A 27930-nucleotide genomic window follows, 5' to 3' on the forward strand; every position below is an offset into this window, starting at 1 on the left:
CTCTTAGTAACTGTATCAAGTTTGCTGCATGCGTTTGGGACATTGCAGGAACCCATTTGGCTGCAAAGGCCTCTGCTTACCGAGAAGATCACCATTTTTGAGGCATGACCTCAGTCTGATTAATCGCAATTTGGAGTTGGTTAAGATTAGATGAGGCATCCTGCAATTGGATCAAACTTTCCTATTTGGGATGCCACAATTTGGCTATCTTCAGTAACATTGGTTGCCTAATCTTCATAGCATTCTGATACTCAACATCAGGATAGGTGCATTTCTATGGGCAAAGAAAGCTTGAATCTCTGTCAGAATAATTAACTTGTGTCTATCAATTTGGCCATTCAAAAATGATTTTACCTCCTTTTATTTTGGCTAGGCAAGTTGAGTTGCGCAATATCTATTCCCATTTAAGTTGCTCAATGACAGTAGTATTGAAAATGGCTTCCATTGAAGGGAACAAGTGCCAGGTGAAGGAAAATCACGTCCCTACAGTGAAAGTTGGCATCTCATTCTAGGCAAAAAAGGAACTTTTACCAGAGAATAAGGGAAATGTCGAAGTACTAATACTGCTTTTCATAACATGAAAGACACCTTCGTCATGAAAAACATAAAAAGGTTCAGTAAAAGATGAGGCATAACAAATTACTCAGATCAAGAGCCTCCTAGCACCCCAAGTGAAAAGTTTCTCCAACTAGCCACATCACTTCATAAAGCAGAACCGAAGAAAATACAAAAAATCTTGCTGCTATGGATTCACCAGGAAAAAAGAATGGATGAGAGCAGGTGAACAGAATCATGTTCCATACTCAAAAACAGTGCTTTGAATGTGATGGCAGACACACTCAACCAGGTACAGGTGGGTGTCCTACTTGGATTTTACAACTATAATTGTATATTTCATTTCCTGCTTTATTGTTAGCTAAGCAGAAGACAGATTCTGGTTTCACGAAATTTTTTCTAAGTTGACAATGCTCTGTCATTCTGATTTCAACCCCTTGATTTGGACAGGGACAATCTTTAACAGGAAGGAGAACAAGATCTTCACAATGGACGTGGATGTGCTAAGATAAAACTCACAAACTTCCATATGCATCACATCAGGAACCAGAAATTATGGAAGGAATAAACTCAGAATATCTTCTCACAGCAACAGTAACCATCAAGCTTTACCAAAAGAGACTGTTCTCGTTGCACTACACCCTGCTTTTGATTAAGTACTTTCACCTTCTGCATCTCGACCCTTCATAACTCCCTGCACATCTCATGAAACTGTAGTTTCTGTAGCTAAAATAAGAGTATAGGTTAGCTATTAAATGGATTTAAGGTCAACTTGTAAGAATCTCTTGTTAAGGTCCTACCAAAAGGCATGAGATGCTGATAGGCTTGTTATCCCCCCCTTAGTGGCAAAAGGCTAGCAAAAGATCCAAGCGCACTTGAGAGCGACTTGGATATGGAATGTCGCAATAAGAATGTGGTGACAGACGCTAGTTCGAATAAACAAATGAAGTACTAACATGCTCAATGTTGACCCCTGCTTATGATACCAAAGAATCAATAACCGGACCATTAAAGAATGTAATATGGCCATAGTTTGCCATAGCTTGCTTTATAACAGATTCTAGTTAGGCCAATTTGACAACAGTACGCATTAACTAAACATGTTGGATTCTAAAGAAAACAACCTGCCTTTTCTTTTCATTTGATTGTGTTTTTTATTAAATCATGCTCAGGAAATTATTGTTCAACTTTCTTGAATAAAAACACATGCTTATGGCCCTTAATTTATGTTATAAACATGTTTTCTTCTATTCCACAATCGAAGGTGAAAATCCAGATTTATCAACATTCGTTGGAACACTGGCAGAACAGCAGATGCTCCTGATCTCAGCAGGTACACCCGACTTTGGGTTGTGCAAGAAGAGGTGAAGATGTGTATCTAACTATGAACTGCTCACCCCACTACATCATACGCTTCAGGTCCATATAAACAGGTTCTTAGAGTTTGAAAATCAGCAACCCACGACTTTAAGTTTAATGACTGAAAACTTTGCTTTTACACCAAACAGCACAGGCCAAACCTGGAGGTCTAATTCCTACTACATAAATCATTTCAAGTGCGCCTCTGGGTCTGATCGATCAGGTAAAGACTGCATAATAGACTATGGGTGGAATGAACCATACAATGCAGGGTAGTCAATATTACTTATGCACGTATTATATCTATTTTCTGAAGTCAGCTGTTTCAGACGGAATAAATGAGTGGGATGCACTTTAGATGGTCTATGAGCTGCGTGAGGATGGATAGGAAGAAGGTGGTAATGAAAAAACTGCCAAAAAAGAAAGAAGTTTCAAAGTTTTGAGATATTCATATGGAACAAGAAGAATTCTACTGAGTTGGATGCACTATGGTTGGTGTATAAACATTGTAGGAAGAGATGACATCTTAGTTAAAACAGAAAGTGGCAATCAAGAATATGAGCTGATGTGTGGGCTCATTAAGGTTACTTGATCAGGACGACAGAAAGCGCCGGTTTCAGCAGTCCACAGGAATTATTTGTTCCTCATTGAACTTCTGGGAATTTCTCACTCTGCACATTGTTTTAACTTTTATCAGTTATACCGATGGAAAAACAGCGAGACACCGAGTGACTCCCGATCGTGGTAGAGAGAATAAACTAAGAAATAAACAACACTAAAGATGCCGGTCTAGTAGCCTCTCCTTTGTGTGGAATGGGAAATTTTCTATTTAAGGGCCTACCTCTTAATCATTTTTCACAGACAGCTTTACATTTTCTGAATTTCCTAACACTGGCCAACTTCTGCTGATAGTTTCTAGAGGTGACCTTGTTCTTGGAATCTTGAGTTGGAAAAAATCTAAAATTTTGGTCGCGTTTGATTACCAATCCAAGAAAATAAAAAAAGGAAAAACATTAACCGCAGATCCAATTTAGCAGTCACCAGCAAACATTGGGTCCAGCAGTTTTCAAAAACACAAGCCCTACGTTTGGGTTTATATCAAGATTATAACAAAAAAACCTCTCTCTCTCCACTCCCTCTCTCTCTACCCAAAACCCAACTCCCTCTTCCGTAGCAGAAAGGAGAAAAAGCCAACGAAGATACTCGTCTTTGGCTTTTGTTCTACGCTAAGGCCTCTTTTGCCATCTTTATGTTGGAAACTGGAACAATCCCCAAGATTGGAGACAAAATGCTTTGGTTGAGAATTCGGGTTTCTGCTTTTTAGCTGGCACATGTGAAAAGGAGAAACCTAGAGAGCCTTCTAAAAGGGATGTTGGTAAGGGACTGGTATACAACGAATGCCATGTTATTGTTTTTTTCTCTGTCAAGGAACCTGCTTCTATTCTTTATAATTGGCTACACGAGCTTCCTTCTGTCCATGTGCCATATTGCTCCAGTGTACTGATTTTCCAAAAACTTGCAGCAATTAAATGAATATAAGATAAAATTATTAATTGGGTTTGGTAATTTTAGTTTCTGGATACCTTACGAACAGAAGAAAATGGTGTTATGCCTACCTCCTTTTTTTTATTATTAATTTCAATGCCTTATCTTTTTAGAGCTACCTGTTCAAGTAGCTGCTTTTTAACTGATCTACCTGCCCCCGTCTGCAGCTATAAGAAAAAGTTCTGAAAAAGTGGCAATGCAATCAATCATTTGAAGAAAGAACGCGAGTCAGATAAGTCATGATACAAAAGGAAACATAAATTAGACTCAATGTAAAACGTAAAGTGAGCATGTGTCATCAGACGTGCTATGTCTCTTGCATCCTTAGACTTATCAGTGCAGGTTTATTTGTTCTAAAACTTTAAATCCGTACCTACAATTACAATTTCATTCAGATTATTTTTTTTCTCAGTATGCCCAATGCCTGCTGTGTAGCTTAATTTATAAAGCTTATAGAGGTTTGAAGTAAACAAATTAAAAACGTTAAATCCAAGTTGATTTGCAGGTCAGATTTGTATGTACGTTACATGATAAAAAAAAGGGCAAATAATCAGCATTGTACCCAAGATTCGGCAACATAAATTACTAAAAAGATAATAAAAGCATTTGATATTTCCACTATGATAATAATACAAACTGAACAAGGACTAGAATCACATAGTGACCTGTAATATGTATGAGACAAGGGAGAGTGAGAGCTCCTACATATTTGACAGTAACATTACATTTACAGCTTCGACTGCAACAAGACTACACATGAAATCTCTGTGGGATAGCAGAGATTTTCTATACAAAGTACAGACTGTACCTATCACTACTAAAAGACAGAGAGAGGGAAGAGGGAGTCCATCCCACCATATTCTTTGACATTGTGTATTAATTGGGGCAACTTCTTATTGGCGTTGCAATTTCAGGTTCATCATGAGCCTACAAACAGGGAAGCAAAAAGAAACAGCATAAGCATCAAAGCCGGAACCCAGAAAGCAAACCAAATCTCATAGTGTCAACATGAAAAACAATTCACCAGTTATATACCTGTGATCATCATCTGTTAAGCTTGCGTTCCTTGCCCTGTTACTGCTGTTGGCAGCAGCAGGAGCCTTATAGCCTAGTGGGAGCCACTGACCTGACTCAATGGACTTCACATCTTCCATTAACAGGTCGTAGTGACGCTTCACCTCCTCCGCAGTCTTGCCTCCAACCATGGCCGCCACATTCTTCCAGCGGTCAGGCGTGTCCTTGTCGTACACGGCCAGCGCGCGCTCAAAGGACTTGTTCTGCTTTGATGTCCAAGAGGATGAGCTCAAGGAACGGGAAGCCATTGCTCAGTGAAGAAGTGAAGGTGTTCACAAGAGTCCAGATGAAAACCAGAAAACTTGTTTGTGAGTGTTATGCATGGCAAAGACTGCATGGTGATGGTATTTATAGGGGCCTCGAGGGGTTCTCCTTTGGACGGTAGGAATAAACTTCTTGAAACCCATGGAAGAAAATGATGAACTGTACACAATGGGGAAAAGAAAAGGGGATGGAAGAATCAGCATCTATTGATGATAGATAGATATGATGAGTGCCATATGCATCTCAAAAGCTTGTCCATGACAAAATGATAGATTTGAAGATAACATAATTTCAAGTTAAGAAGGGGACCAACTTACGACAGACTAACTGTACAGTGTCTGAAAGTAACAATATGTTCTAGAATCTAGACGGATTTCTTTCTTTCCTCCCTTGTTTAGAATACTTTTCACCTCTGAGATTTTGCAGAAATGAGCAGACTATATGACCATCCAAATTCAAAATGATCTAAAATCTCAAGGTTCATCGTGAAGATGAAAGACCACCATTATGAGAACTAGTTGTGAAATTCTTGTATTGGCCCTAAAGGCACATAGATAATCAAGGAGTACGGCCAACTGCTGGTGAAGTCTCAGATCATGCTTACAATGTGATTCAGTATACCACTGGACCTGCTCTCGACGAGTTGTCTAAAAGCGTGATGCAAGAAGAAACAGCCCTTCTTTCTTCCCGCGGGAAAGAAAAGAAAAGGCTGGAGCAGGACGTGAACCCATGAAGTGTTCAGCAGGCTGGATGGAAAGCAAGTGAAGGCATGCTACAAGTTCATAAAAAGTTAATAGAATATAGTTAATAAATTGCACAAGTGAAACGACAATGAAGTAAGACCTTTTCAAGATAATAGGAGACGAACGAAACGTTGTCACATAGACAAGCTTTCTGGCATTAGAAATTCAGAACAGTATGGGACTGTTTGGTAAGAAGAATATTTTGTTAGGATTCCATGTATCTATTCTAATATTTGGGGTAGACTCATTAAATACTTTCACAATTGTTTCATGAATCTGCCTTAATTTTTGGGTACATACATAGAACACTAACTAAGTGCTCCTCTTGCCAAACAGCTCCTTGGAATGGTTATATTTTTCAAGCTTTAACTCTAACAAACCACAATTTCATTTCTGCTGCCAGCTGAAGAAAATAGCCTCCAACGAAGTCTGAAGTCTATTATTTTACCGAAAAGTAGTAACTTTTCTAGTTGACTGAAACAAAAATCAAGAAAAAACCCACCTTCTATGGAGATTTGTTTTTTTGGGTCATAAGGAAACGAGTGACTAGCATAAAATCTTGAGAGCATAAAAACCTTGAGGCTGCAGCCTCTGCCCCAGGGCATATGCCGGATTAGGCTTGTGCAAGAAGTTGACACCCACAGAAATAACAATTGGTCTTGTATCAGTTACTCGTTAGGGGTCATTAAGCAGTCGAAACAGTATCAGAATGTTTCATGTATCTGTTCCGAAAGTTGGAGCGGATTTACTATGTTGTTTGTTATGTTCCCCTCTTATATAGAGTTTATATTAAACTTTTTCATTTTTCTTTGCAAACTCATTTGAAAGGCAAGGCGGTGCCTTACCGACTCTTGTATCATTCTCACAAATTTCTTGTACACTTTTCATATGTCCGAAGATTCCTTCTTCCCGTGGAGTTTCTTAAAAGCAACCCTGTCTTCAGGATTCGAGCAAAATCTCTCATTGGGCCGCCCAAAAATTTTGACATTGCACCAACTGTCATCAACATGGTTTTGCAGAACAAAGATTACCATTAAATGAAGAAGAAGAAGGAAACAGGAAGCCATGCGTGAAGTGGAAGCAGAAAGAGCGAATGTCTTCGACAACGTTAGGACTTGTGATCTGTTAAGTCAAAAACAAATAAGAAACGGAGAGAACAAACAGTGCACTCCATGCAAGGTAATTTTAACGCGAGTAGCAGGTTCAGGCAGAGATTGATTCCGTAAATCGACCAACTTTCGTTTTCTTGAGAGGAAGCCCATGTCCATGTGATCCAATCCAAGCTGTAGCCCACGGATTGGAAGGGTCATTCTTAAAAATTCAGTAAACATAAGAATCTTTGAACGAATTTAGAAAGGGTATCTGGTTTGATGAGGGAAAGTCCCACGGATCCGATGCAAGAATCTTTCAATTGGGTGATTAGAAAAGGATCCCAACTGTGCATTGCTGACAGCATCTGCCCTTTACTGTCTAGTGGTTGGGACGCTCTTTGATAGCTTCTGCAACACCCTCCTTAATGCGGGTTGGTGGAACGTAATGACACAAAAAGATAAGCAATTGAATTGTTAAAAGGCTTATTACTGAAGTTTCTTTCTTCAAAATTTTAAGCATATAGACGTGAAGTGATCCATGGTTCGAAATTCTCAAAACTTTTTTCAAAATGCGCTTGAACCAGGATCACATTATATGGCTAGAATTCGGAAGAACAACCTTGAGAATTCAAGTTTTTATAGTGTAATTGCATACTTTTAAGGGTGCCTGTTAGCCTCTGGTTGAACTAGTGACCACTTAACCTCCTTCGTGGACCAATGCAACTCTAACTAGACCCAAGGGAAATAGTGGGGAGCCTTAGCTTCTAATTCCTCGGTGCGTCCACTAGCCATTCCTGCAACTATAGGGAAGAATAGATCCTTACAAACTTGTCGAGTCGTGGTGGTACACCCCCACCCTGGCCCTTATGTTTGATCCGCCTCTGTCCTTCCATCTGATCATGATTCTCCCAGGATTTTATAGTACCACAATATGACTATAAAAATACTTAAAAAAGTTATTTGAAAGATGTTCCCAACTTAGAAAAAGTGAAAGAAAGAATAAAAAGGACAGTGTAGAGAGATATATCAGGTTTTTTCCGTATTAATTAATGGAAAAAAAGGACGTATGGTTGTGCTTGTCAGATTTGTTATTTGTTCCAAGCTTCAATCATTTAGTTCAATAGCGTGGGAACAATCGAGTGTTTGCCTTCAATTTTTGGGAAAGAATATGCAGGCGTTTGCTCATAATGTAATAAATGCATTCACATGGTCGGACCACGTTTGCAATGACATGCAAGTGGGCGGAGAAGGAAAATCTCATAACAATTCTGAAAAATAATTTGGTACTTCGTACGATTTTTTTCCTTTTAATTTTTTTCTGTAATTTTTACCTCTGTAAATCTGCAGGTTTTGTCATTGCAGAAACACCATCTTGGAATCATATGTAGCATGTGGGTAGTCAACCAAAGCTTTAGATGCAGATCTATTAAATTAAATCTCTTTATATATACGTATGTGCATGTAATTCAAATGATACATTAAAAAAATGGGTTCTATGAATAAATTGAATATATATTATATGTATAAAAAAAAAAGTGAGTGGTGGGCATATGATGTCGACCATTTAATTTCTTGTATATATAGAACGTGAACCAAAGCTATTTTGGACAGAATAAACGCATAGGGTGCACTTTTGGTGGAGTGTAAAAGTTGAACTTTAGAATAGAAAGTTTATGGAAAACCAAAGAAAGGAATTTTTAAAGCATTGAGACAATGAATGGGATAAGAAAAAAATTCTATTGGAATGGATGCATTATGTATGTGGCGTACAAGAAACAAAATGTGGATGGGGATAAGAAGAAATGACAGATCGATCCGGTTTGTTGGCGGAGCAAGCGATCGGTCAAAGAATTCCAGGTTAAAAGACGCCGATGTTCAATGCTCGAACTTTTTTCTGATCAACCTTGCACTTTATCTCGTGTGTGCGTGCGTGTGGATGTGTTAGAGAGAGAGAGAGAGAGAGAAAAAAGAAAGTAATCGCAGTGATATGATAGAAGATTTCATACGAAAGTTACACCACGGTGACTCGACTCTCGTCATAGACAACTGAGAGAAAAACAAGAAAAAAATGTGCTAAACGACAAAAATATCAATAATCTTGTTCTCATTGTTTCTATTTCAACCATCAATGAATCCTTTATGAGCGAGATAGCTAGAGTCGCCTATTTAGAACCATCTGATAAACTTAGAAAGAGATAGCTAATCACCATTCTTTTTTTTTTTTTTGGGGCTACCTGTGTATTGCTTAATTATACTCAGGTGGACTACAATATAGAAAACATGAAAACTTATCCGGCTTTTACATGTAACTAAATAAATATATCCAGAAAAATCAAATATCTAAGGTAAGAAAAAACCGTTGCATCATATCTACATTCAATCACTCAACTGAATGCGAAAATTTTGTTAATAAACTCAAGTGCTTGAATTCGGATGTGAATCAGATATCAGAGATGTGGAACCATTAACATCCTTGTCATACCTGACCCTTTCTCGGACAATATTCCTGAGGGGAGGAATCCTTAAATCTGTAGATTCTATTTCAGATGGTCCCCAGAACTTTGCGGGACCAATAAAAGAGAAAACGGAAGGTTAGCAGAATAGTGAGCCCAAGGGGATCGGAGATCAAGCGACCATTTGGGGTGCCGCCACTTGTAAATGTTGTTCCCCATAGGTTAGGGAAAAAAGTTTCAAAACTAGTTGCATCCCCAGAGACAGATGAAAGGAAGGAGCCTTCGCTTTTCTTTTCGCACCTTATTGGAACCGAATGTAGTCGTTCTATCTGATCCGATCAAGTTTGGAAGGATACAAATCATTATAAAGTTCGATTAATCGGCTTATAATCAGCCTCGATACTAATGAGAACTTGATATGTATGCAAAATCCTAAACTCACTCTGCAGTCAATTAGTATTATCAATTAAATCAAATGGATCATCATATTGTTGGCATTTGAAACATTCTCCCTCTCTCTCTCTCTCTCTCTCTCTCTCACTAGTAAAATTTTAGCATATATTAGTGGATTTTCAAATTCACCCCCTGATTTATAGGTGATAGGCAAGTTCATGTCTAATATTTACAACTAACTAATCGTGTGCCACTTCATTGACTTATCTTTCTTTTCAAAACCAAGAAATATCAATTTCAAGCAAAAGAAGAAGAGGCTTTAGATGGGTGCTAAGTTGAACACTTGGATCAAGTGTCATTTCTCTCCAAGCGTAGCCCCACTAACTGCTTTCAAAGTCACCAGTAAAGGACAAGGCAGAAATTAAATGTGAACAGAATCCACTTTACTTGTAATATGATGGCAATGCAATCTGAACAAAGACCATGGTCGCATCATGACCTGTACATACGTAAGAGAGAGAGCTAAGCTCAAGAAAGTTGCATTGTGTAAGCAACCATGTTGCTCTCCGACCTGTTCTATACCTTTTGTCCACATTTGCAGTAAACTTTACTACATTGAACATCAAATCACAGACCCAATATCCCTGTGGAAGAGAATACGTTTTCTAGTTACATGTTCTTTGAGACTACACAACTATATATACGACCAGAAAGCCACGCTCTTTGATCTTGTATACCGCTTCTGTCAACTTCTCATTAACGTTGAAGTTTCAGATTCATCATAAGCCTGCAGCAGTGCAGAAAAAATGACAGAAAGAATCATTAAGTATAAAATGGAAGCTCATGAACCCAATTAATCTCGTATCGTGAACAAGGAAACCAGTTCATCAGTTCTCTATACCTGTGATCATCATCTGTTAAGAAGGAGCCCTTTGCCTTGCTGCTGTTGTTGACAGCAGAGGAAGCAGCTTTGTAGCTCAGTGGTGGCCACTGCCCTGACTCAATGGACTTCACGTCATTCATCAACAGGTCATAGTGGCACTTCACTTCCTCTGCTGTCTTGCCTCCAACCATGGCTGCCACATTCTTCCAGCGATCTGGGGTGTCCTTGTCGAATACGGCCAGCGCCCGCTCGAAGGACTTGTTCTGCTTTGATGTCCATGAGGATGAGCTCAAGGAACGGGAAGCCATTGCTCCGTGTGAAAACTGGAAGATGCAGATACACAGGGGAATTCAGAAGAAGAGCTTGTGGTTTCTGTTGCATGGAAAGGCTTGCACGGTGGCAGTATTTATAGGGGAGTTTCTCCATTGAAGGATAGGAATAAACTTCTTAAGAAGCCAAAACGATGAATAGAAATTGGATACATGGCAGAAAAGGAAGGAAATGGAGGAATCAGAATCTATTGATGATAGATATATATGCTCAGCGTTAAAGTGTATCTCCAAAAAGGAGTTGATGACAAAGGTGGATGATTTGAGAGAAGCCGTATCGAATTGGAGGAAAGCCAAAAGTATGTTCTTGATGGAAATTTATGTTCCCAATTTTTTAAGATCAACTAAGGGCGGTCTTGCCTTTTTTCTCTTTGTCTCAGATGACAAAAAACCAAAAGCTCGAAAAAAGAGAGATTGTCGATTTGGGTGATGCTAAAACCATGGTAGCAACCTACTATTGATGCTAAATCAAGTTTTTCAGAAGCTAATTCTTTTGGTTAAGTTCGTCCTTAGATTGGAGCATTGGGCTAGCAAATTCTTCTGCTCGTACGTTCTGATTTTACTTGAAACAGAAGAGATAGATAAAAGCACTGAATTAATGCTCGAACTGGAAGAGTTTTGAATTTGTGTGAAACGAAGAAGATTGAGAAATTGAACATGTCAACGATGCCATCGATGCCCAACTCCAAATCTTAACTCAGGATTTCAACGCGTCGGCTCCCATTAGAGCTCACTTGGTAAAGATTAGTGATTAAATTCGCTTTTGGTGTTCTGCATACAAATCTAATAACATGTGTAATCTAATAATACTTTGAATTGAAGTACATGTAGGTGTCAAGCGGCATCATGAGCAGGCGGGAAGAACAAAATCCGAAAGGTGTCGAAAGAAGACCTTAGATCAATGCCCACACTATCATCCTACTGTTTTGAGTTTTTCACGTCCCTCGTTTATAGAAAAGTTGCAATCAAGTGTGTAAATCAGGATAAAAAGTTCCAGAACTTTGGGATCCCACACCTACGTGCATGCTTTCCACCCAATGTGTACAAGGAAGACCCACCAACCCCAGGGACAGGGTGTCTCACGATGGTGGGGCTCACGCCATGAAAAGCAAAAGAACTTTCGTTTACACGGTGGCTTCCATCTGCCATTGTGTGGGACACGGCATAGATATTGAGACCCAAGGATCCTTCATTAGGACGTGTTTGCTTCATCGAAAAAGGTTACTGTGGATAACTTTTCCAATGACGTCCATCCTGTCCTAGTGTCCTTGATCTTTTTGAATTACGTTTGCGTTAAAATGAGGTATCATTATGTAGTAGGACTAATTTTTTCAACAGCTCTTTTTGAAAGAAAATATAAGTTATCAAGTATATCAATGTTTTTGTATATAGATGCATGGTTCCACAAGAATGTGTTTGTTTGGGCTGAACAGAGTCTAGAACACCCCATCTAAGATGCCTTCTTGATGGTAGAGCATTGCATGCATCCCCAGGATTGCAACACGAAGTTCTAGAAAAAAACTTAAGTTTGAGAGAAAAAAAGGAACTCCTCATCGCGCGCGAATGCAATTGAATGTTCATCTACGTGAATGACTTGCGTGCGCTAACAGACATGCAAGGAAGAAAAAGATGAACAGTTGAGGTATTTTTAAGATTTTTTAAAAAATAAATGTCTTTTTTGAGCTTTTAACTTTTTCATTACATTTTTTTTAATCCTTATAAGTGGGCTTTCCCTTTTACTCGCCAGAGGTATTCTGATTATTATCCCCCTCGTGCATATAATCAGCTTCTTTTTGTTTATGAGTTGGGTGCGCTTTTCAGTGCCAGCAACACATATAGTCCAAAAGAGAAAAAGAGACACTTTTGAAATTATTGAAAAATAAATGTCTATTTCAGTCTTTTCATTTTTTTGATTTCTTTTATTGTCTTTTTTTTATTAATCAATAACATTTACCAGTACAGCGTACATAACCAGCTTCAACAAAATGAGGCAAAGCTAGATATAGGTATTACCATGTGCATAAAAAATTATACACCATCATATGTAATGAGCAGACTACCCTTTGTTATAAAAAGAAAATCTTCTTTATAATGATGAAAATGGTAACAAAAGAGTCAAAAGTTCAGAGAAGACATTTCTTTTTTAAAAAAATTCTAAAACACTTCAACTGCCATTTATTTTTAGGAGTGCATATATGTTGGGTACACAGGGTGGTGCTTGCCATCGTAGGTGAACACACACACACATATATATATATATATATACTCACGTCACTAGCTAATGCATCAAAGGATGCAAGCTTAAAATATATGCGCCTCCAAGTTGAAAAGGTTGTCGGTCGACCCCAAAATTCCGTTCAATATGAACTTGAGAATCTTTGAAACGATTTAGAATGGGTATCTAGTCAAGTTGCAGAGATATGATGCAGCAGCCGGAATCTTTCGTTGGGTCGCTAAAAAGTATCCCTTGTGTTCTGTTGGCATGCAGGACCCGCGGGCCTTTTCCCACAGAAAATTCGAAAACACTTCGATATCTTACTGTTTGTTCGTAATTGAATCTGTGGAGATCCAAGATGTGTGCATTAAAAAATGGTCTGATTCTTGCAACACACATTGACCATAATGCCTGAAATATTTTAAATCTCCTTGTAAGTGCATTGTGACCAAAAAAATGCCATGAAAAGTTCCGTTTCCACTCGCGAGATGTTCCAACTTTTGAAAATTCTCTGAATGAGCAGATCGTGGAGGCAGTATCTTTGTACTTGAATAAAAGTTTACGTGACCTTTTGAAGGAAAGCTTGTTTCACTAATTAGATTTTAACATTTGACGCTTGGGTCTCGATTTTGAAGTACAATCTCCATTTCCTTTTATGTCATTGGCTTACTGTGTGCTTAATTAGTTTGGACTACTTGCTCTTTCTCCGTGGCCATGGGGCCAAACCTGAGCTCATTGCTGGTAGAATAACTGAAGACATGGTGGGCTTGCTTCCAAAAGTTGGGGCCAAGTGATTTACTGCTGAGACTGTTTCATTCACAAGAGCGACAGAGATCTAGAGAGAGAAAGAAAGAGATTCAGGCTCCTGTCAAGACAGTTGCTTCAATACCCCAGAGGGTAGCCAAAAGTCTGCAGAGTCGTCTCTGAGTTGGTCCAAAAGGTTGGGACTTCATGAGAAACATGTAATTGGCAGTAGCAAACAATGGCGGTAGCGGGGAATAAAGCTATAGATCTAGAGGAATATATGGTCCCTGTGGAGGGGTGACGACCCAGTCCTCTTAGGCAAACAGTGTAAGGCATAAAGCAGAAAGCTTTACACAGAATCTTGGAACAAAAAGAGTGAAAAAGATGATCATCTGAGGTGGGGAGGCCTGGTGTGAAATGGATATGACGTGAAACTACCACCAATGGAGGAAGGTATGGGCTGCTTACAGATGATAGAGAATTTGGAGAATTCTAATCCTTTGCAAGAGAAAGAGAGAGAGAGAGAGAGAGAGAGAGAGAGAGAGATATGCACAAGGAGGATAGATATGTAGATAAGATACTAGGCCACAAAGGGGGAGTAGGCCTTAGGAGGAATATAGATTATGGAGATGCATGACAGAGATGTTTCAGGAGTCAAATGGGCCCATGTATCCTCCCCAGACTGCACGGTTCCTTGTCATACCTCAAAAAGGAGATGCATATAGATTGTATAGGGTCCCGGTGATGCTTGAGTGCGGCTGCAGGCCAATTGCACTATATAATATCACTATATCATAAGTCATATGTACTATATTGTAACTTAATAACATACATGCAATTCTTTCGTACATGTATATAATTTAAACTTCATTTGCATGCATAGGTATATATCATGTAGGTGTGTGTGTTTATTTATACGAGGAGAGAAAGTGAGACAGGAGTTGTGTCTTCTAATTTGTGTGCCAATTGTGGCTATCCCTTTAAATCATTTGTGGAGCCCATAACTATATGCCCTTTAAGCGCAAAGGTTGAGATGCACAAAGTGCAAAGGCCCAGGTGAACAAAGTGGTCACAATTCTCTCTATCTATCTCTCTCTCTGTCTCTGTATTTAGGGGACTTCTTATCCCCAAATTTTACTATATATTTCATTTTATCGGCTCTCTCTCTCTCTTTACACACACACACACTTTAGCAAGATAATCATGCTAGATTGGCATCAGTTGTACATCATTTGTGCATCACATCACATTTGATACTTTAGTATTACTTATCAAGTTTTTTTCCCTTATTATTTGTATGCACTACAAGTTTATAAATATATCGTCCATTTATACTAAGGCCCAAACCTCAATCTAGATGAAGTTCTTTATTCCATTTACAGGTAAAAGGTGAAAAAGAAAGAGTGTATATGAGTAAACAAATTGTTGGAGACCACCAACGTGAAAGTAGATAAAAATTTGAGAGATTATGTTAACAGTCAGAAATATTCATTATCTGTTGAAAATTAGAAAACCCGGCCCTAAATGAAATTCTCACTTCCAATTTTATCGGAAACTGACTGTACAAGAGCATCTCAGTTTTAGAGGGGCAGTATGAACTGTGAGCATACTGACCGCTGAACGAATTGGATTTTGATTAGCCAGAGCTAAACTTGTCCATTGGAACATAGAGTTTAGGAACAAGATGACATGCGATGGACCATTCGCTTTAAAGCCGTATACCAATTATCACATGAGCGTCGACATTGTGTATCAAGGTCTGGCAGACGATCCATTACCAGTTGGTTAAGATCCACAACCTTTCAACTTGCTTCTCTTTATTTGGGTCAGTACAATAGTCTCAGATCTTACATGCGAGGTTGACCCACAGAGTAAACAAACTCAGGTTTTCAAATCTATAGAAAGATGCGGATTTGAGATCCTCAACATGTAGCCAGAACCTCGTATTTCTTAACCTCAAATCTACGGATCCAAGATCAAATGTGACCTCCGATCGTGTCAGATCTGATCTCGATTCTGAGGTAGACAAACACCCCCAGTATCATCCTTGCGTCGTCCATCAAAAGATCATCTCCAACGGTAAACTTCTTTCCTTGACCTTTTTGATTATAGATCTACTCACGGGATATAGCCAGGCCGCAGGGTTTATTATCGTTCGGAAAATGGGTATGTCTGAATCTACTGAAAGGATTGATCTGGCAAAAGCAGGGTTTCTAGGAAAAAAAAAAAAACCAAAAAAAAAAAAAATTCATCCCCGGATGGCACATGATTGACGCGCGTTATTATCTGTTACTGTGAGCTCGACTTTGGCGCTTGCACTTATGATAAGAATCGAGAATCTAGATTAACATAGCGTACTCCTTGCCAACACTTACCATTGGCAAGCGCAAGCACGTAATCTACAGAGCATTGACTCGTTCCTTCTTTTCTTAATTGACAAGGGGAGCTTCAGGAACTAATTCGAACCACCGAACTAAAATCAGGGATAAGTTTATTCATAAAGACAGGAAAGATATCGATTGCCTGTATGAATTTGAAGAAAGATCCTCATGGTTAAAATTTTTGCTATTAAGAACCAGTCATTCTTAATACTCCTTTTACAAGAATAGGTGCAGGTGTGTTTTCATGTCCAATGCTCCTTGTGTGCGTGTGTATATGTATACATAAGAGAGAGAGAGTATTTAGATCACTACCCATTAATTCAAGAATACTGATTTGACAGCAAGTCTCCCTTCACTTCCAATCAGTCTCGTTTACCTCTGTGAAGATGGCATTGTGGTGCTCAATGAGACACTGGATCACCTCGATTACACCAAAATCAGTTTGCCAGCCATCATCCAATGGAACAGGTGAGGATGCAACATCATCGTCCTCTGAAAGTTATAAGCACGTACAGATAAAGATTAGAACCGCAGCAACAACAAAAAGTTGCCGAAAAAGGAAAGAGTTGTCAATGATCAGTCTCAATTGCAAAACTTAACGCCGTGCATGTGTGTGTGCGTACATGTCCCTGTATGTCTTCAAAAACCTGCATCCACAGTATCTGCGTGATCCTACATGCATGTATACAATGAACAACTATCCATCCACGACTCTTAGGCAGCCATAAAGGCTTCTTCTTATCCAGTGAAACTGCATAAAAGTCCAAGCAAAATTGGACTAGGAAAACAAGCTGTATCATATGGACGGCAATTATTCACCTGAAAGGTCATCCCATGTGCCATAATGAGATTGGAAATTATCTGAATTAGATGACTCCTTTGAAAAATGCATGAAGGATGAATATGTCCTGAAACGCATTGCTATATTTCCCTTCAAGTGATCCTGTCGTCCATAAAAGTCCGGTCTTTCATCTCCTTTCTGCCACATAATAGATGGAGCAAGTTCCACAGCCAGACTCCGAGCATCCATCTGCAAGTACAGCAGTTTAACAATGAAGCAATAGCCGAACTTTGACAAAGAAGCTTATTATCTTGCATACAAGTAAAGCTTGGAAAATTTTGGCTTGCATATGGCAAGATATGTGTAAGTGCACACATGAGGTTACTTATTCACATGAAAAGTTACCTAAAACTACAAGACCAGAGAAGAGCCTTGTCAGACTTACCTGCTACCCTTTTACATGCACTAATACTGCTGAATAATATTCAAAATAGAAATACCATTGAAAAGTAGTGCATATTCATATTTAAAATGATCTTGCTGCATGACTGGGTTGCAGAACTGATGAAGGAATAGAAGATACCTTGTTTAGTGATGATTTCTGGCTTACTCTAAGAAGAAGGGCAGTAACATACTCCAATGTTGAGTAGTTCGCATTTGGTAGCTTCTTTAATACATTTCTCATGTCATCGATACTGCTTCTGGCATCTCTAACTTCGTGGAAAAGTTCAAATGTCAAAAGTGGTTCAGGAAGGCAAAATAAGAAACACTTAATAACAGCTGCTACATCAACTGGGTCGGCAGCTTCTGGTAATGCAGCATTCCAATCTGTTCATCCATGTGGGCATAACAAAAGGTTATAACTTCACATTGCAGCTTTCAGTAATTTGCTTTGCAAATTTTTAGTTGGGAGAATCATTACCATCATTGAACATTGAGATCATCTGCTGCAGAATTCTTCTATCTCCTTCCAATTTGAAGAGGTATTCTGTTTGCAATCCTAAAGAGCATGCAAATGTTCTTATGGATATTCTAAAATGATAAAAGATGTGAGATGTTCTAAACTGTAAAATATTCATAAGTAACAAAACGTCTGTAAAAGATGCATATAGTTTCCTTATTGGAAAAGGAAACATCATAGAATCATTTAAACGACTTCAAAGAATTGATATTGATCCTTCAAATCCAATAACCAAATGGCATAACCACTAGATTATAAAAGAAAAAAGACAAAATTTTTCATGCATTTGTTTGCTCGAAGTCACCTGATAACACCAGATAATCAGCACATCTGACCAAAATCTGAGGAATCAACCTGCCAGAATGCTGCCGCTGAACAGTCACATCAAGTGGGACTCCAAACACTGGCATACAAAATAAGTTCATCAAAAAAGCATTCAAATTAGACCACAAAGTCCACTGCAAGAAACTTAACAGGCAAAAGAAGGACGTGGGATTGCCAACAAGAATACAACTGAAAATTGTGTTGCATATGTTTTTAGCTTACCTTGTTAAAGATTTGAGTCCATAACTTTGAACAGTTTTGTGCTTGTCGCCAGGGAACAAAATTTCTTAACCCTCTTCAAATCCCCTCATACTATTTGTGAGGTTTCACTTTTTTTTTTTTTGTCGTCCTACATTCTAAACATGTTTCTCACAAAGTGATTAGAGATATTTATTCATGTCACGCATGCAATTTGAACTTATTTCAATTAGAAAATTATTTTTATATATGCATTTGAGTTTTTTGGATGATCCTCATTGTTTGTTCACATTCATGATTCAAGCCTTTGCCAGACATCATAAGTTATAGTCAACCAAGAGCACTGATGGATACTTAGGATGAGGAAATTAACTTTATGAGTCTTCCAATGGAGCTACCATTCTGTGTTAAAAACAATGAAACAAAACTCTTAAGGCTCATTTGCTAGCATACAAAAATTACCTTGTAACTTTTTCATGCTGTATGGTGGGAAAAACAGTCGGAACTCCCAAAGTCAAATTTTTTCCCTGAAGTTTTGGCTTCTTAAGCAGTAAAATGGGTAAAACATTTCAGCAAAATTTCACCCCATGTTGGATTGAGGGATATGGCTTGTGAAATTTCAAAATCCAGTACAACCTGAAATGTTTTCTCTAGCATACCATACGGCCCCCTAAAAAAAATTCTGATCAGATAAACAATGGAAGCAAAGAGACCCCGTTTTATTTTAGCAGAAAAATATTTGTATGATGACATTTTCCATCGAGAAATTAGAATGGCAGGACATTCGAGGAAACTTAAAAACATACAAACTTTATTCCTTCCTTAAGAATGGTTCCATAGAGTTCACTTTCCTATATTTGAAGAAATTACTTGTACCAGAATAAACTAAGACTGATATATGTTACATTGAAGATCAACAAAAGAGGACTCACCATCACTACTTGCCACTCCCTGCAGAACAAAAGAAACAAATAAGGAGCAGAAAACATGACTAATCAGGACAAGGAATGATCAAGTAGCTGAATGAGTAATACCTTGTGCCATCGTTCAATATTTGACAAGAGACTTCTACTTCTATTTGTAGTCCTCCTTGCTGCCTAAGAAAAGCACATGGAAAAATGTTAAATACAAAAAAATAAGAGTAAATCATTCAAAAGTGAGAAGATATATGTCGTATAAAACTTGCAAACCATGGCATACTACAACTGCATTTCAAACTTGCAGTCACCTATAAGATTGTCAGAAGTGCCTATAAGACTAAACAAACGATTTAAAAATTCCTCTAGAAGCATAGCCTAATATAACACTGGAAAACATCATGGTTGCAGGCTTTCTCTTTTTTAAAGGTTTTATTTTCTCAATTTGAATCCATAAACTTGTTCATTGCAGTTTACTCAGTAGGAACATTGTACCATCTTATGTATTTGTTCTGTTCAGATGTGTTCTTAAAGATTGAAAAATAAACAGATTTTCTTGCAAGTACAAGGTTCAACTTTTCATGGAGCATAAGCTGTTCAGTAAATGGGCAATGCCAAACATGTCTTCAGGTTCAGGTTACCAAAAAAAAAAACAAAACCACAAGTACATGGAAACCTCTCTTTATTCAAGCCTACATAAAATAAATGACAACTTGGAGAAATGGGGAGAGTTACCTCCTCAACTTTCACCTTGCCAATGGTGACCTTCTCCTTTGTCTCTGATATGCTTCTTTTTAGCAGGGTACTGGTTGAATTGGCAGCAGAAGACAGCCGTTCATGAATGGATCCATTTGATGCTTGCTGCTGTCTGTTTTGCTGAAGAATTGACCACCGCCTCTTGACGAAAGAACCAAATCGTTCTGCCACATCAGCAACATTTTCACCTGCATCCTTTGCAACTTCACCCACAACTGTTCCAGCAGACTGCCCAGCTTTCTTCAACTTGGTCCCTGCATTTGTCATCCCATTAACCATTCTGAAAAATAATGAACTTCAATGACACAAGAACAGCTGCCTGAAGTTGATATCCATGACTTAAAAATACTTTTAAGTAAATATGCTGAGTATGAAAACAAGTGCATCATAATAAACAAGTAAAAGGAAGAGATTTCACACCTGAGGATGAAAAAAAATTATTTGCCCTCTCCTGCCACTGAGAAGATGAATTCAACGACATTGTGCAGACCAAAATAAAATAAAAAAAACAGCCCCCAAACGCCAACTCAATTCTGATGGAAGTTGAAGAATGTTCCAGTCAACAACTAGAAATGGACTTGAACCAATATGCATTTGTTTATAGTTACATCCTGAATCCCTGATCATCGAGTAAGAGAAAATTAGAAGAAAAGATATCAGAAAGTACACATGGCAGGAATAGCTTTAGAATGTCCAGTTTTCAGTACAAAACTGAAGTTTCTTCGTGAAACTTATGATCTATAAAGTCATCAGATAATCAAATTGTGATAAGTGGATGCAACTAAACTTTACATAAGACGATGTTTTAATAATGTAGCAGAGAACTAAGCACAATACGATGACCAAGCACATCCAGGCTTTGCATGCTCATTAGATCAAGTGACCAAGACAAGGATTATGCTTCATGAAGCATCAACATTCTTGATCTAGTGCCTACCGATGCTTGAACTTAACAATTGTAGTGGAGAACTTATGGCAAGCAAGTGGGTTAACTAGCACCCCAGAGCAGCCCACTGCTTGATACTGGATTTATGCTGTGTGTAAACGCAGATTTAATCTTACACAATGACCCAACGGCAAAGCAAGCAGCTAAAGATCTTTAACTTTTAAGCAGCAAGAACTCAAAACATAGAAATGGATTGACTTTTCGCATGTCCTAGACTCCTACTCTTCGATGTGGTCATGGTACATGACCTCATTGACCTGCTTCCGTTGCCGAGACGAAATATATGGATCAAAATAGCAGGACTTTCCATTTGTCCAGAAGCCACGGAAAAAGTTACCAAGCATCGTGAAGAATCAAATTAGCTGTTCTACCTGGAGAAATTTCTTGGTGGAAGCTCTTCAACAAAAGAAAGTTCAATATCAAAACGTGCAACTCTCATTTCCAAAATATAACGTGAACATTGACTTTGAATGCCAACAGGCTCCAGAGTTATAGCACCGGAAGAATGATTTACCATGAATAGGACAGTATGTGACGTGCTTCATCTTTAATTCAAGAAACTTAATCGAATAATTGTCTTGTGACTTGCGATCCTCAATTCAACAAAAAACAACGAGGCATGTAGAAAATAAATCAACCTCCATCATAACGAAGCAAAAAGAAGAAAGCACGCAAATGTCATGCTACGCAACAACTAAAGTACGCCAAACGAGTAACATAATTTCCAGAACTCCGTTGCGCATTCAACAGTCCAAGAAACATTCATATGCACTCAGAAATGCACGAGCAACAAATATCATTAGCTACATCCTGCTTCCCCCAACCAAAAAAACCGAAAATATGTCGAGCTTCATACAAGGCGACGAGGATTTTCAATAAATTCCACCTTCTAAATCATCTGACCATTATTTATTCACCCAAGAAGATGACCCAGAAACCCCCTCCCACAATACAACATTCTCTCAACGACAGAAGAAAGGCTATCCGATCTCTTCCAAGACGATCAGAGAATTCGAAATCCCCGACAAATGAATGAAGAGATCGTGGAGAAAACAGGACCATCGGACAGCTAACCTTACTACGGAGATCGCGAGGCAAAGATCGATACATTAGCCGAAGGAGGTCAAGATCGTCCTAAGGAAGACGGAAGGAGGAGCGAGGCAAGAAGACGACGACGGTGGCCTCGAGATTCTCCCTTTCTTTGAGTTCGTCAACGCAGACGCAGGACCTTTTCAGGCAGTTTATATTGCCTCCTCGCTCTCTGGGGGACCCCTTTTGACTCCTCGCCAACGTGACGGGCGATCGTGGAAGGCGGCACTGAAGATCCCGTTTGGCAAAACGCGTTTTGGTTCTCCAACGAACGCCGCCGACTTCAAGAACTCCGCCGTGCTTCCGCTGGCTCATTGGTTTCGCTTAACGCCTTTTAGTCTTAACTACAATGACGTGTCTTCTGCCTTTTTATTTTCTCGTCCATGGCTCACTCTTGTCTTGGGCGGTAACTTGAGACGTTCCATGGGTTAATTGGATTTTATGTATCCAAACAACTTATGCTTAAGCTTCATGTATTATGACATTCGATCGTTATAGATTTCAAAACATTGGATTGAGGCTCCTTCCACATTCTCCTATAAAAGCCCCCAATAAATAACCATCTCCTACAAATTTGCCGTGAGTTCATTTAAATGCTATACAAAAGTTTAAAAATGTTCATAGGTTATGGAATATATAGGTTTGAATTATATGCTTTGAAACATGGCCATGGGGATTGTATTAAGAGGTACCCTTCTCTCTCTATTATTAGATAATTTGGATGGAAAAACATATGGGCTTCGGATTTTGAGTCCAATAAAATCCGGACCTTATTCGACCCGTTTTACGACATTGGTTCGGCGGAGCCGGGAAGGAACTTGTTCGCTGGATAAAAAGTCAGAGGCTGGCTTGCTTCTTCAACCGTCCATCTCTGCAATAGACGGCAAAAGATGTGGCAAGTGGCTTCTTGGCGCGCCGCTGAGTCGGTCTCCTTTTGAGGGCGCGCTATGGGGAGGTCCCGGTCTTTCCCAGTTTCCTCGCCAGGGTTTCGTTTTCCTGCCGGCGCCAAAGGAAGAGAACATCCCCTCTCGCTCGTCTTCTGGTAACATTAAAAGTGTCTCCCGCCAGAAGCTCTGGTGTTAAGGTATCTTTCGGTTCCTCTTGCCTTTCTGTTTCTTCATTACAATCACCACCGGTCATCATCTTCTGCCCCTCTTATGCTTTAACGTCCGGGCAATTTTGCAGCCAAGAAAATCTGTAATCGGTTTCGCTGAGGAATTTAAGCATGGGTGTTTCTGGTGCTTTCAGTTTTGTTGGTGTTCGCATTTTGATCTAATAAGGGTTTAAGGTGGTCTATGGTACTGCTGAATAATGTGACTGGTGTGCTTGGTTCAGGTTTTGAGTTTGTTCAAGGAGTATCAAGCATCACAACTTAGTTTCTTGGTGCTGATCAATATGCACCAACTTAGGAATAGAGCGGGAGAATTAACGGTCTTGGTTAGAAGCAGTCCGGCTGGCCTCATTCAATATCGATCTTTGGGAAGGTCGTGTTCCCAACTCGGGTTGTTACAGGAGAGCTCTTACGCGTGTGCGGGTTCCAATGCTTCGGTGCTCAAGCAGTCTGTGTTGCCAGCAGGGGATCGTTTTGAGGTAGGAAGGGTGCTTTTTAGTCTGAAATTGCTTGATGATTTCCTTCTTTTGTGTTCTTATTTTGGACTGTGTGGATTGAAACAGACGGTTTCGTTTTTATGGATGTGATTATCCCGATATGTTGTCTTATGTGAATATACTTTTAGTATCTGGTAATTTCTGTCCTGTTGCAATTGGTGACGCAGGTAACCATCAATGCTGGTGGTGTGGGTCAGTTCGACGCTGGCAGCAGCTGTTGGAGAAAGGTGGTCTATTCTGCATTCTTCTCCTTCACTCGTGCAAATTTTTGGACCCTCGGGAAAATCTGATTCCTTTTGTTGTTCTCATGCAGATTTCGGCAACAGGGAATGGTTAGTGATGGCAATATCTCCATTTACGAAGCTGTCATTTTGTTGACGCACTGGATTGCATAGTTTTATCTGCCGTCTATCCTGATATTGTGAGATAATAATATGTATCTCATATTTTTTTTTTGCTGCATTCCGTTTTTCACATGCATTTGCTCTTTGCATATATGTCATGTTTTATAATCATGCAAAGGAGAAAGACCCATAGTTTCATTAGTTGATAACTTAAAATGATCTCCACGGTTAGAGCTTAGGCAACTGCATGTTCAGTCCGTATAGTTGCAACGTTGTGGCTGATAGTTCCTTGCTTTAATTGTATTACCATCAAAGTTCATCTTTTATTATCTGCTCAACAAAGCGCTCAGGACTCATAGAAAAGTGGTACAGGAGCAAAACCATAAGTAGAACACCCAATTGAGGTAGAGATGGAACACAGTTTAGGAATTTGGAGATATTATGTCCCAATAGCTCCTAGTTACATCCTTAGATCCAGAGTTTCTGTATCATACTTTTTGTTGCTGTCCATGTGACCATCCTGTTGGAAGCCACAAATGTGGTCAATATGGTTACACGTGACTGATAGAGAGAGAAAGACCATTATGTTCCTATTCAAGGGTTTTTTAGTACAAAAACCTAGATTCAAGTGCGCTTTGTGGAGAAGACTGACAGCAGTTGATGTTGTAGGCCCTTCCAGCTCCGTTTGTACCTTGATTCCATGCCAAACTTGAAGTTTTTGGAATAATTGCAACATGTTATTTTGGTCTTAGAGTAGCATTCACCTTATCTGCTTGGTCTGCAAGCAATATGTGCATACATATTTGCTTGCTGCATGCATTAATACTAGGCTTTAGTGATGGTTCCTTTGGAAATGTTTTCTTTTATGTAAACCACATGAATCAACTGGATGAGAGGCTCTGCAGCTTTGGCATCTGTGGCTGTTTGGCGGTCTCCAGGTTAGGCGTAGGGGCTACGAAAGTCTTGATACAAGGTGATCAGTACAAAAGGTAGAAAAAAGGCAGATGAACTGCAATTGTCGATCTTGCAAAGATACACAGATACATGCATACATACATGTGAACTTGGATGTATAAGGTGACAGTCAGGTGAAGCTCATACCAATGAGCTGAGAACTGTCTTCCAGTTTCTTCAATGCTGAGTTAAGAAGGAAAAAGGAAAAGTCATTCATAAGTTGAATTTACTGTATCAGTTCAACCAAAAGTCAGAGATATCAGAGATATCCTGTTTTAGGATTTGAAGTTCCTTTTTTTCTTCTCATTAAATTGGGATTTCCTAGTAGAAAACCTGTTTTAAGATATCAGAGATTCAGATGCACTTGCCAAGAATAACTAGGGCAATATTTGTGGCTTGTTATGATAAAAAATTGTGGCTTGTTATTAATTGAAAGAGAAAAACCATAATTTTGAACATTTGTATTTGTAGCATAGCATCATGATATAACCAGCAGGTGCTGCATTCATCAACATTTGTATTAGTAACCATTCTGTGGATTCCTGTTAAGTTCTGCCACTACTCATACTTCAGCTGTACTTGGGTCCTCTGGCGTCTTTTTTTCCCTTCAGGGTGGGTAAGGGAGGAGGAGGCGGAATGGTCTGCCTATATATCCTTTCAAGTACAATTCGTCTGTAGTTTAAGATAGGGCAGTTTAGTACAGTTTTTAGCAGCGAAAACTGTACTAAAAATACCTCTCTCTCTCTCTCTCATATGCACCTGGTAAAGCAGATAAATTTTCCTTAAGAGTCGAACAAACAGAATTTGAATTAGATTTTTACAGTTGTGGAAACCACCAGCTACAGTAGGGTATATCATTGGCCAATGTTTTTTCCTTATTCGATCCAACAGTTGAATAAAACTTGAGTGTGAAACATTACCATATCCTACATCATAATAACTATAATATCTGAGGATGAACGATCTCATCCTTTCTATCCTTAACTTTCCTAATGAACTGTGAGCTCCTTAATGAAAGAAACCAACTAATAGGTACTAAAGTGATCACCAGGAAGGGGGCACAGAGAGAATAAGAGAGAGGGAGAGTTGTCTAAGAGTTTTCTGTTCTTATTGACTTTCATGTGCTTTCACTTTTTACACAAAATTGCTATATTTTCTATCTATCTTCATGTCTGTGCGTTTTTTTTTTCAGGTTCGGGCTTACTTTCTAAAGCAAGCTATGTGCAATCCCCTGTGAATTGGCATACTTCAAGTTGTTTTAGTATACGAGGAAAGTATTGGACGGTTCCTTGTTTTGCACGGACAATTGCATCCAATTCAACTTCACAATCATCTAGGCAAAACGTGGATGAGGTTTATAGTTGGCTACATTCCTCTTCATTCTGAAGTTTTAGATAGAGTTGGAAGCTTGTCCTTCTTGACTTTTGCTTTTCTGCCCTCCTAGAATGCATTTGCCTTGATCTTTTATTGACCCAAATATTGTTTTGATTGCTATATCATCGCTTGTCTTGTTCTGGCTTCACATTTAAAGTATTGTCTTACCTTAAACTATGAGATGGCGTGATTAGAACTTAGATTTTCTTTTCTTTTTCTTGTTGCAGAAGAGAAAAGACATATCTACTGTCGAAGACCCTTTTGATGCTCCAACTTATAACATTCCCGAGAAACCAGTTACTTTTACAGAAGGTGCTTCGTACAGCCTTGTAATTCTTGCTGGGCTTGGTGTAGCAGGAGCTGCTGGCTATGCAGTATTCAAGGAGCTTATTTTTGAGCCCAAAGAGTAAGAGACTCTTTTGTAGTTAGCTGTACTGAACAAATTGGTTAAAATGCAGAACATGAATGTGCTCACAACGACTCTTCAATTCGTAAACTAGGTATAAAATTTTTGGGAAGGCACTTGAGAGAATTCAGAATGACAGTCAGGTGTGGCCCATTTTCTCTCGCCACTTAAAAAATTCTTTTTCAATTCCGCAGCACTGCTTATGTCAGTTGATGTGTTTTCATCCTGCACTATAATTGTCATTCCCATGATGTGAACTGCAACAATCTCTATCAGGTTAGAGTCAGAATTGGCTCTCCAATCACTGGCTACGGTCAGGAAAGCAGGAATCGAGCTGCCCGACAACGTATTCCAAATAGAGCATGGACTGATGAAGATGGTGTTGAGCATATGGAGGTACTAATGTCTTGATTTCTGGTCGTCTAACCATGGTCATCCCATAGGCAAGTCCCTTTGCGTTTCCAGGCAATCTTAGATGCAACCCAATGACCAAGATTCCCCGTGAGCCAAAAAATGTTACTGCCAAGGTGCCACCTCCAGGGGTGCTAAATGGTGTATCACATGCTCTGGGGAACCCATATCGTTGTTGCTTGCTTGATGGTCGAGCCCGTCTATAAAGGACTGGAAGCTACCACAGAGTTTTTGAACTGGGTCTTTGGTCTTTCTGAGTAGAGTTTTATTGGCTCATGTTGACAGGTCAATTTCTACATCCGTGGACCTCATGGAGCTGGCAAGGTCTTCGCTGAAATGTTCAAAGATAAAACTGATAAGAGCTGGAAGTTTACATATCTGATTGTTGAGATTACATCTCCTACACGCACCCAGTTGATGCTCGAGTCCTATGTTCCAGCATAAGTTGAAGGCCAACAACCGTTTGCAGGACGTGCTGTGCTGCTAATCGCTTTATTCAAACTAATGTTGTCTCTGCACTCTTCTGCAGCAGAAATTCAGGAATAAGATTCTTTATTGCGCTCTTGCAGCTGTTTGGCTGTATGTTGTCAAGAGGTAGAAGGATTTGATGCCAATCGTGTTGGTAACAAGTCTTGAAAAAGAAGGTTGAGGACGTCCAACATGGTTCAGCTTGGCTTGTCAGGCAAGTCCTAAATGAGCATTATCATCACTATTTTTTTTTGCGCTGCTTTTCTTTGAAATGGAAAATATGGTTGCATGAAGAGGTGTTTTGATTTTGTATTCCTAATAGAGTAAACCAGACATTATAGACCATTTTCTCCCCTCACCTATC

The 27930-nt window shown here is 39.1% G+C and overlaps 4 protein-coding genes across 6 annotated transcripts; 1 reads left to right on the forward strand and 3 right to left on the reverse strand.

Annotated features, from left to right (window-relative positions):
* Nucleotides 1-4041: 4041 nt before the first annotated feature.
* On the reverse strand, nucleotides 4042-5234 carry LOC116266027 (protein RADIALIS-like 4). Its single transcript, XM_031647084.2, has 3 exons — nucleotides 5115-5234; nucleotides 4495-4956; nucleotides 4042-4386 (listed from the first exon to the last, which is right to left on the reverse strand). The coding sequence occupies exons 2-3, from the start codon at nucleotides 4779-4781 to the stop codon at nucleotides 4353-4355; spliced, it is 321 nt and encodes a 106-aa protein (XP_031502944.1). The 5' UTR covers nucleotides 4782-4956; nucleotides 5115-5234; the 3' UTR covers nucleotides 4042-4352.
* A 4813-nt stretch (nucleotides 5235-10047) lies between these two features.
* LOC116266077 (protein RADIALIS-like 4) lies at nucleotides 10048-10711 on the reverse strand. Its single transcript, XM_031647160.2, has 2 exons — nucleotides 10379-10711; nucleotides 10048-10264 (listed from the first exon to the last, which is right to left on the reverse strand). The coding sequence occupies exons 1-2, from the start codon at nucleotides 10666-10668 to the stop codon at nucleotides 10234-10236; spliced, it is 321 nt and encodes a 106-aa protein (XP_031503020.1). The 5' UTR covers nucleotides 10669-10711; the 3' UTR covers nucleotides 10048-10233.
* A 5484-nt stretch (nucleotides 10712-16195) lies between these two features.
* Nucleotides 16196-22324, reverse strand: LOC116266467 (uncharacterized Rho GTPase-activating protein At5g61530). 2 transcript variants are annotated; one of them, XM_031647708.2, is made up of 10 exons: nucleotides 21987-22324; nucleotides 20387-20585; nucleotides 19961-20220; nucleotides 19328-19390; nucleotides 19226-19244; nucleotides 18076-18174; nucleotides 17733-17810; nucleotides 17394-17638; nucleotides 16849-17059; nucleotides 16196-16521 (listed from the first exon to the last, which is right to left on the reverse strand). In XM_031647708.2, the coding sequence occupies exons 2-10, from the start codon at nucleotides 20445-20447 to the stop codon at nucleotides 16382-16384; spliced, it is 1176 nt and encodes a 391-aa protein (XP_031503568.1). In that variant the 5' UTR covers nucleotides 20448-20585; nucleotides 21987-22324; the 3' UTR covers nucleotides 16196-16381. The 2 variants fall into 2 exon arrangements, with proteins under 2 accessions (XP_031503568.1, XP_031503567.1); XM_031647707.2 differs by having other exon boundaries at nucleotides 19946-20220.
* A 587-nt stretch (nucleotides 22325-22911) lies between these two features.
* Nucleotides 22912-27911, forward strand: LOC116266430 (probable mitochondrial import inner membrane translocase subunit TIM21). 2 transcript variants are annotated; one of them, XM_031647652.2, is made up of 9 exons: nucleotides 22912-23085; nucleotides 23337-23591; nucleotides 23777-23836; nucleotides 23923-23941; nucleotides 26100-26260; nucleotides 26509-26687; nucleotides 26782-26830; nucleotides 26964-27083; nucleotides 27384-27911. In XM_031647652.2, the coding sequence occupies exons 2-9, from the start codon at nucleotides 23397-23399 to the stop codon at nucleotides 27540-27542; spliced, it is 942 nt and encodes a 313-aa protein (XP_031503512.1). In that variant the 5' UTR covers nucleotides 22912-23085; nucleotides 23337-23396; the 3' UTR covers nucleotides 27543-27911. The 2 variants fall into 2 exon arrangements, with proteins under 2 accessions (XP_031503512.1, XP_049936983.1); XM_050081026.1 differs by lacking the exon at nucleotides 22912-23085 and having other exon boundaries at nucleotides 23096-23591.
* Nucleotides 27912-27930: the final 19 nt, after the last annotated feature.

Source organism: Nymphaea colorata, chromosome 12 (genome assembly GCF_008831285.2).
Source record: "Nymphaea colorata isolate Beijing-Zhang1983 chromosome 12, ASM883128v2, whole genome shotgun sequence".
Lineage (NCBI taxonomy): Eukaryota > Viridiplantae > Streptophyta > Magnoliopsida > Nymphaeales > Nymphaeaceae > Nymphaea > Nymphaea colorata.